General features: G+C 46.1%; 1 protein-coding gene across 1 annotated transcript in view; it reads right to left on the bottom strand.

Moving 5' to 3' along the window:
* The window catches only part of LOC107833655 (LIM domain-binding protein 3-like), a 10,897-nt gene extending 3,743 nt beyond the window's left edge, over positions 1-7,154 (bottom strand). Inside the window, exons 1-2 of the mRNA XM_016663496.1 lie at positions 7,045-7,154; positions 5,008-5,143 (exon numbers count right to left, since the gene is read on the bottom strand). Of these exons, the coding sequence (XP_016518982.1) occupies positions 5,008-5,103 (96 nt within the window). The 5' untranslated portion in view covers positions 5,104-5,143; positions 7,045-7,154. The remainder of the gene's footprint in view (positions 1-5,007; positions 5,144-7,044) is intronic.
* Between the last annotated feature and the right edge of the window lie 2,470 nt (positions 7,155-9,624).

Genomic DNA, 9,624 nt, shown 5'->3' with positions numbered 1-9,624 from the left:
CCTCCAGAACCTTTCAGAACCTCTCTGTCCCTCCAGAACCTTTCTGACCCTCCAGAACCTTTCAGAACCTCGTGACCCCAGCTCAGTTCCTGGTCCGATTGGCTGTCGGATTAATCAGAACCAGATCGTGGAGTTTAACAGGAAGCTGCTCACTGAGCCCGAACAATACCGGGCCTGTGCGGCCGGCGCTGCGGCCCGGTTTCCCAGGAGCCTCTCTGACCCACATACGGGTCACAGCCTGCATGGCTCACGTTTCTGGGCCGCCGGGGATTGTCCCAAGAGACGAACCGGGTCGAACCGGACCGGCCGCCGTGATCCCTGGTTCTGGCTGGTTCTGATCAGCTGGTCCAAAACGGTTCAGCTCATAGCTTACCGTCTGGTTCTGCTCATTTGGAGTCGGCTCAGATCCAAACATTTCTGTGATGTAATTTAATCTGAATAAACTCGTTTATTTTGGCTCCATTAATCCCTGAGCAGCAAGAGAAAAACATAAATTCAGATAAATAAAGTTTATTCTTATTCACCTCTAAACAAAAAACCAGCAGAGCTGAAATATGGAAAAGCAGAAAAACACCCAGATTTATAAAATCATTACATTTATCATGTTTTAGTAAAGTTTTCACCAGATATTTTATCCGTTTCAGTTCAGGGTTAAATCAGTTATTTCATCTAGTTAAACTACCTGAAGCTCTTTGTTGAAGTTAATTTTATAATATTTAATATTCCTGTCGCCGTCTGTCGTTTCCATAGCGATTAGGTTTCTGGATCATTTATAATCAGTTATTTTTAAATTATTTTGTGTTTGTATTACACTGCAGTGCGCACTGCTAATTAAAAGCTATGCTAACCCTAAAGCGCTAATCATAAACATTAGTTCTGCTAATGCTAAGATGCTAAATTGCTCATTTCAGCCATTGACTGATGCAGATCTGCTCCTGCCCTCAGTGAGCGGCCATGTTTTAACCAACATGGCGGACAGAGCAGCTGCTGCTTTGACCTTTAAGACGTTATTGTTGTTTAGGTCCTGCAGCAGACCTTTAATCTAGATTCTGACATTTTAATCCCTGATGTCCCATTACGCTGTGACCTATGGTGTTGTGGCTCCGATGTGAAGGGTTCTGGTTCTGGTTTGGTCCTCTGGTTCTGGGATGGATTCTCTCTCAATAATCCAATATTTCTGATTTATGACCTTAAATCTGAACTGCTTAGTTCAACCCTCAGGTCTAAAACGCTTTAAAATAGGTAAATATTTATGATGTTTCTGTATTTGTTTGGTATAAAACTGGTGGGTTTCCTTCTGACCTCTGACCTCTTCACTACAGGATCCACCTGGATCCCTGCAGGTCTAATTTGGGCTCTGCGGATGTGGGATGCCCCTGCTGCTGTAATGGGAGCTGTGGGAGCCGCTGGCCGGGTCAGTGCTGGCCGGGTCAGCGCCGGCTCCGGTTACCGCCGGCTCGCCTTTCACTGTAAAGTTTACAGGAGCAGCTGAATTCGCGGCTGCAGGAAAACCGACGCCTGCAGAGCAAAGAGCCGCTGCGCTCTGCAGCAGCAGGACAAACACGAAGCAAAAATCAGCAGAAATCAGAGGAAATCTGCAGCCTGCACAGAACGGAGCTGTCCAGAAGAGAAGGTACTAAAACATTCCCCGAGTTCAGCTGATGGACCAACCAGTTTAAAGGGAAACCAGTTCCGATGTTTGGAGAAATGTCCGGGGTGTCATTACTAAAGTTACAGTCAAAAATTAACAGCAATAATTTGGGTTATTTGGCCATAGAGGAATAAATGGGATTAATTTTTTTCAAACTAAATATTGCGCTTGGAACTAAAAACTTAACCAGATAAATAGTTTCCTTTAAACTCAACATTTAGTTTGAATCGAAGTATTTAGTAGCACACCTGCAGTCTGGAGCTAAATATTTAACTCCTAGCCAACCATTTTGTTGAAAAGTTAAATATTTCAAACTCCATGTTTAGCTAGTTCAGAGCTAACTGTTAGCCAACGTGGAAAATCCCTCCTGATAAGGGGAAGTGGACTGTCAAAATAAAAGCCTACTAACTTCTACATCAACTCCTGCTGGTGAAGCCGAAACGCTTCAGTTTCTGTAGATGAATTAACATTTAGTTGGTAAAATGTAAATATTTAGCTCGCTAATTAAATATTTAAACTGTGACATTTATGAATGGATGAATCACATGGTGAACGTGTGACTGAATAATGAACACACATCGTTTCCTCTGAATAAACCAAACTGTAGCTGCTAAATGTGCTACAATCAGCTGACGTTCTCCTCAGCAGTTTGGCCAAATGATCCAAATCCGTCTAATCTGACTGAACTCCTGAACTGGACCACATGGCCGGTTCTGGTTCTGTTGAACAGGTTTGTCAGAGCAGCTGGTACCACCTGCTCTTCATCAGAGGCGGTTCTGATTCTCTGCAGACTTTCCAGAACTTTCCTTTCTCAAAGTTTTAATTCATCCTGATGAACTGAACCTCTCAGATTTCTGCCTCATAATCATCCAGAACCTTTTACTGGACGGGTTTCCATTCAGAACTTAACCCAACAGATTCCCTTATACCAGAACCTTCCTGTAGTTTGGACCCATATAAACGTTCTACTAGTACCAAAAACCCAATCTGTCCTGGTACCAGAGACAGCGCCCCCTGCTGCTGTTTCCATGGTAACGCTACTATAAAACAGACCAAATGATCCCTGCCCCCTGTTGACCAACTACAGCTTAGCTACAGCAGCAGATAGCCTGCTGGTTACCATGGCAACATTAACCTTTAGTTTATCTGAACCTCATGCAGACCAGAGCAGAACCACAGAACCACCTCAGGTTCTTCCAGGCTAATTTGGTGGGAATAACTTTGATTTTAAGTAAATGGTAGAACTGTGATGGTTCTGACCCATAAACAGCTGACGATGCCGTTAGAACATTAAATAATCCAGATTAATAAATAAATTATAGAAATTAACTTTTCCAGGAGCGCTTCATGTCTCTCATCGCCACTGATGGTTCTGGTTCTCCTGACACCTTCAGAACATTTAAAGTCCAACATCAGTAGAACCTCAAGATGCCTGCATGAGGTTCTGACCTCTGACCTGCTGATCCAACAGGAAGGTGAGGACACCTGGGATGAGTTCAGCTTCACCTGCAGGTAACCTCCAGTGGTCGCTAGCTAAATGTTAGCTGTGCTAACGCTAATGCTCTGCTAGTAGAGGAAGTATGAAGCTAAACTCTGAGGGTCCGATGAAGGTCCTGGCCGGGTTCTACTGCAGGAAGAACCTGAAGATCAGCAGCAGCTTTTATTCTGATGGAGGTTTAATCTGGAATAATCTGGACCTTCAGCCAGCAGAAACTGAGCTGAACTGAACCATCACCAGTCCAGATCCAGGTCCAGGTTTTATTTACACCTCATCTCAGGAAACTGATCAGAGCTCAGAACAGACTGGACCTCACAGCCAGAACCAGAACCAGAACCGAGCTGCTGCTTCCCTCTGGATAAAAATATCCGGTCCAAATCAACCAGAACATGAGAGGCTTCGTAAAACACCAGTCCACAACAGAACCATCAGAACCATCAGATTGGACCAATAAGAATGTCTTTATGACCAAACTGTTCTACTGGACCGATCAGAACCTTTCAGAAAACACTCATTTCTAACGACACAGGCTGTTACTGAGAGCTGGGACACTATAGGTGGAAAGTTCAGTGGAAGGAAAAAGTGTAAACTCAGCCATCTATCAGAACATTTTGAAGCTTTTCATGCTTTCTTCTGATGACAAGTTTTAAGGAGAAACTAATTTCAATTTCCAGCAGGACTTGGTACCAACCCATATTACAAACGGTACCAGTTTCTGCTTTAATCACCATGGCAACAGCAGCTAACAGGCCTGAACAGAGCCTTGTAGAGAATCTATGGACTGATGTCAAGAGGAAGAAAGACGGCAGAACCAACGATGCAGAACACCTGAAGGCAGCTAGCAGTGGAGAACACACTTATGCACAAATTTGAAGTTTTAGTTATCGACTTAATAATTCTTCATGTAGTTGGGCATTTATATTCATGCTCTTATTTTGAATTTTGTTGTTTCCTCTCCTTGCATTGGCTTATTTTATAAATGAACTGAACTGAACAAATAGCAAGTGCACAACAAATGAATGAATGAGTTAGCATTAGCATAACTGATGTTTATGATTAGCACTTTAGGGTTAGCTTAGCTAATTTCAGTTAGCCAAGCCAACCACTGGTCACTGTTGGAGCAACATGGGCTTCCAGAACCTCAGCAGAACCACACTTCTGGATTAAAACCGTTTTTATTGTTCTGGTTTAATGTTCTAGAGTTTCCTTCCCAAGTCACCAACAGAAGGGCCCAGTAGAACCAGAACCACCAGAACCAGAGCAGACGTCAGTGCGGCCATGTCAGCATCTCCTCAGCAGATGCAGCAGTGAAGACAGAACCGGCTATTCAGAGACTGAGCTCTGGAAACATAAACCCGGTCCAGTTTTAGAAGCTGCAGCTCTGCTTTCAGGGGCCGTGGAGGCCATGGGGGCCCCCGGGAGGCCACTGGGGCTATGGAGGGCCACTGGGGCCATGGGGGGCCGCCGGGGCCACGGAGGATCGTTGAGGCCATGGGGAGTAGCCGGGAGGCCACTGGGGCCATGGGGGGCTACTGGGGCCATGAGGGGCCGCAGGGCTATGAGGGGGCTGCGGGGGCAGCCGGGCGGCCACTGGGGGGCCACTGGGGCCATGGAGGATTGTCGAGGCCATTGGGGGCCACAGCAGCAGCCCCGACTCAGCAGCCAGTCATGGGCTGATGGGGAGCAACAAGCAGCTTCACTGTAACGTCTCTCTGATGATGAAACCGGAGCTGGAGGCTGATTGGTTCAGCAAAGAGTCTCAGTCCAACCAGAACCTCCCCATAAGTATTCACACCCTCCATAAGTCTTGGCATCCCTCTGCCTGATCGGACCCCTGCGGATCGGACCCCATGCTTACCCTGGAGACGGTCAGTGGCATGTTGAAGTCCTTGCCCCCCTGCAGCCTGAAGCCCCAAGGCCCGGGGCCTGCCAGGGTCACCGTGTAGCAGCTCATTCCTCCAGGCGGATCCTCGGCTCCGAACCACAGAGACGCTCTGGAAGAGAGGAACCGTCTGAATGGACAGGCAGGAGGAAGGCTGAGGAAGACGAGGCGGCACGGCGCCGCGCTAAGAATAGCCAGGGATCGCAGCGCGGCATTGTGGGAGGGGGCGCGGGCCGGGAGGAGGGGTAGGACTTATATGGCGTGAAAGGAGAGACGGGGAATGCCAGGCTCGCCGTGATTCACCGGGTTAATATAGACCCTCAGATTCTTCCAGACCCCCAACCCCACCGGCTCTACAGGGTCTCCCACGGACACAATCAGGAGCCGGCAGGAAACGTCTCGTTATCTGGAGCTGATAGCGCCGAGAGGTCCGATAGGAAAAGGTCAGCAACAGGAGGCAAATACCTCACTGGGACCAGAACCACTGGGACCACAGCCAGTAGAACCAAACCCGTTCACTGGGACCTCTGGGACCAGAACCTACTGGGTCCAGTATGTCTTCTCAGTCAGCGCTGCCCAGCAGTAATCCCTGGCTTTGGTATGCTAGTTGTTAGCTAACATAAATTTGAATGCTAGCCTAGCCAAAGCTAACACTAGCCTATTCAATGCTAGTGCTAGCCTATCCATGCTAATGGCCAATAGGGGAAGCAGGAAGTCCAGTGGGAACCAGAACCTGGGCCACAAGAACCACCAAGGTTCTTCAACGACCCTCCATGTTCTTCCTGATCAATGTTCTCACCTGACGGGACGAAACTCTTAAACTACGCATTTATCCAAAAACGTTTAGCTAATCTGAACCGCCTGGTCCAGAAAACAGCACCAGGTCTCTGGAACCGTCTCCAGCAGTCAGTGGGTCAGAACCTGGACCTGTTTCCTGTCCATCAGACTGTTTGGCTCAGGAGATGCAGCAGCTTCTCAGGCGGCTTTATACCTGAATCTGGTTAATTTTAGGAATGATGACATCACTCCATCCCTGAGTCCAGAACCATCCAGAACCAGGAGCAGAAATGGATCCTCACCAGGATCCCTGTTGATCTCAGTCTGGATGACAATCATTAAAAGGACCTCTAATAACAGTTTTCCCAGATGCTAACCCCAACCTGGATCATGGATATAGCATGTAGCCTGTAACCTGTAGCATGAAGCCTGTAACCTATAGACTGTAGCATGTAGCATGTAGCCTGTAGCATGTAGCCTGTAGCCTGTAGCATGTAGCTTGTTGTTCAGGGCGGGGAGGCTGATCCCAGAGCAGCTGGTTCTGCTCAGCGTCGAATGTCACCGACTAAGTTTAGAGAGGAATCTGACAGAGACGCTGCTGAGCCTCTGCAGGCTCCGGATCCATCCTTCCTCCTGGGCTCCTCCCAATCGGACCAACCTGTGGACCCCAACAGAGATCCAGATCAACGGTTCTGCAGAACCGGGCCAGCCTCTGAAGGGAAACCACAGAGAGCCTCAGGCAGCCTGGAGAGCAACTGCTCGATTCATCCATCAGGTGTACCTAATAAAGTGGCCCCGTCTGAAAGGTCAGACTGGCTGGTAAATGGAGCGTCCCCTCAGGCTCAGGCTGAGTAAAGGTCAGCTCTGCATCAGCCTGACGGAACCAGAGGAACTGGACCAGAACCAGCAGAGCAGCTGACTGGAGAAATGTGTTCAGTCTCTGAACTAAAAGCTCCAGCCTGTCATAGAAACAGGCTGATGACTTTCCACCTGAACCAGGTAACCCCGCCCCCCGCTCTCAGCTCCGCCCTGCAGGGCCGCCCTGTGCACAGAAACCAGCAAACACCCCGAAATCAACCCGTACCTGTCGGGGAGAGCCCGGACCCGGAGAACAGCTCCGTCCGGTTCCGACAGCAACTGTCGGCTCAGCAGGGGGAGGCAGCCGCGGTGACCCGGGGGAGGGAGCAGCGAGGCGGCCGCCCGCCTCGCTGCTGCTAGGGAGGAACGGTACCGTACCTGGCTGGGAGGACGGGTCCGCGGTGGTCCGGGATCCAGCTCCGGTCCCGTCCGGACTCCCTGCCACGGAGCGGAGGGAGACCGGAGGAGGGGGGGAGGGGGGAGGGGGGATTTTCATTAACGGGATTTTCATTTAAAGAGGCAGGAGCCTCAGAGCTACTGTAAACAACAACACACACACACACACACACACACACACACACACACACACCGCCAACACAGCTTCATTAAAACACAAATCATACAGAATTAATTCTCAATATAAACACGCCATAAAGTTTTCATACGGAGCCCTGTAAGGGACATGGGGAAATCTTTTCTTTTGCGGTCGCAATATGTTTACTGCAATATTTGCTGGTCTACTTAGTAAACAGTCACAAATGTCAATTTAATATTTCAAACGTATACACATTTAAAGAGCCTCAGTGTTTATTCATAACTCTTTGGTGCAAAACACTGACTGGAAATTAATTTATTCCCTGCATGTTTATGTCTGTCAGGTTGGGATCAGACCAACACAAAGAGACTCGATCAAAACTGTCAGATGACTTATTACCCGCGATAATAACTCAGAAATAATCCAAATAGTCTGGATGCATTTTTTATTTCTTTCCTTCTTACGGAAAGTTTCTGTTTATATCGTAGGTTTGTGGTGAATTTCTGTTCGAAAGAAAAAGATATAAAACTTCAGATATTCCTTAATGCATAGTGGTGGTCACTACAGTGGACAGTTATCTAAAAGCCATTTTCTTGAGCTTCTTGTGGATTTTTATGTTATAAATGCACACAGACAACTGAAGTGGACACTAGTGCATCATAAAATACACCATCAACTACTGGCCATCAGCAGCAAATGCAAGAAACTATTTTTGTTAAATCCAACATGGCCGACCCAGGTGAAAAAAACATTGTTACATCAGATAACCCCTAAAGAACAATACTACGGGCTAAGATTGATGGAAAAACCTCATGAAAGCCTCAGGTTACAGCAGAAAGAACGATGGGCTGACAGGACGGAACCCTCATGTCCCTTACGGGGCGCCGAACATTTAAAATATTCAAACTGATTCAAATCAGCCCATTTATTAGTTTGTTAGCTAATTAGTTTATAATTAAATTAGGGAATGTACTCATTTATTTAGTTATTTTATTTATTAGTTTAATGTTTGTTAATTTATTAACTTATCTAGTTAATTTAGTTATCAGTATATTCATTTTGTTAGATACTTTTTAAGTTGTGTATTCATTTATTAATATTCACTTTACTTATTTACAAATAAAGAAATATATTTTTTGCCTTTTTTCATGATTCTCTGGGCCAACTGAGGTTCTGAAGGAACCAAAATGTTTTCATGGATCATTCAGGTAGAAGAAGTTTTATGTTATCAACCCAGAACAGACGAGTTCTGCAGAACCAGCCAGAAAAAAACAGATAAAACATGATTTTAAAAACTTAAAGAGCTGAAAACCAGGATCTGATCTGAAGGATCCATGAGAACCAGACCGGAGAGACGTTCTCCGTCCCGGTTCTCCTGGTCTTAACGGATCGTTTCTCAGCTGGTGTAGGAACATTTTCTATGTTCATTAACAGCAGGAGAGGGAGAACGGTTAGGTGATGGCAGCATCATGCCGCTGAAGCCCGCCTCCAGGGAGGAGGCAGCCAATCAGAACGCAGACCAGGTGGATCCCGATGGAGAGAAAACAACTGAGAAAACTAAAAGCTATCAGCTGAAATAACAGGAAAGACGGTCAGTTTGTCGTCCAGCAGCAGTTCAGAAGCAAACCATCAGATTCATCAAGAAGGAAAGTTTCTAGGCTCAAATCTCTGAAAAACCCCTAGATCATGCAGATAAAACAAAGAATCCTTACATGAAGGAACTAAGCACATCATTAGCGCCTAAAGGAAGCTTTGAGCACAACTACATCCAATCAGCATTTATCTGTTATTCCCAGGACAAATGAGCCTCCGAGGGCAGGCGTCCTGTCACACACACGGAAAGATAAAACACATGTCAGGGTCAGTGCCGTCGGCCGGCTGGATGCTGGATGGGTTTTTCCTTTATGGATGGTTTGTGGAATTTAAAAATGTCATTGCTATGCTATTTTTATTTTAGTTTGTAAAAGTTACAGTTTCATCATTGACTTCTTCAAGAGACCTTAATAAAGCATTTCATACAAATATTTGATGATGGAGGGTTTTTTAAAAAGTTAGCACAAAGATAAACTAAAGCTGTGGATGCATGTGGCGACGGTGGAAAGGAAAAACTTCAACAGGAAGACTATCCATAAAAAGCACTGTACCAAACATGACCTCTGTGACCTCTGACCTGCAGCTCCAGCAGATCTCTCTGTTGATCGTCCAGAAGGAATGAGGCCGTGAGTTATTTCCACAAAATAAATCAGTTCTCATGTTTAATTTTAAAATGTTGTTGAAGGTAAATAAAATTGGTTTACTGGATTATTAAAGTGTGGACACCCATTTTAAAATATTTATTTTTAATTTAAACTAAATATTAAGTAAGCACAAAAGGTATTCTGTTATTTAAATTCTGAAGGTTTTCATTGGAATGCAGTTGAAAG

This window comes from Poecilia formosa, unplaced genomic scaffold (assembly GCF_000485575.1).
Source record: "Poecilia formosa unplaced genomic scaffold, Poecilia_formosa-5.1.2 Scaffold422, whole genome shotgun sequence".
NCBI lineage: Eukaryota > Metazoa > Chordata > Actinopteri > Cyprinodontiformes > Poeciliidae > Poecilia > Poecilia formosa.
Note: the sequence above shows the minus strand (reverse complement) of the source record. Positions and strands in the feature narration are given on the sequence as shown.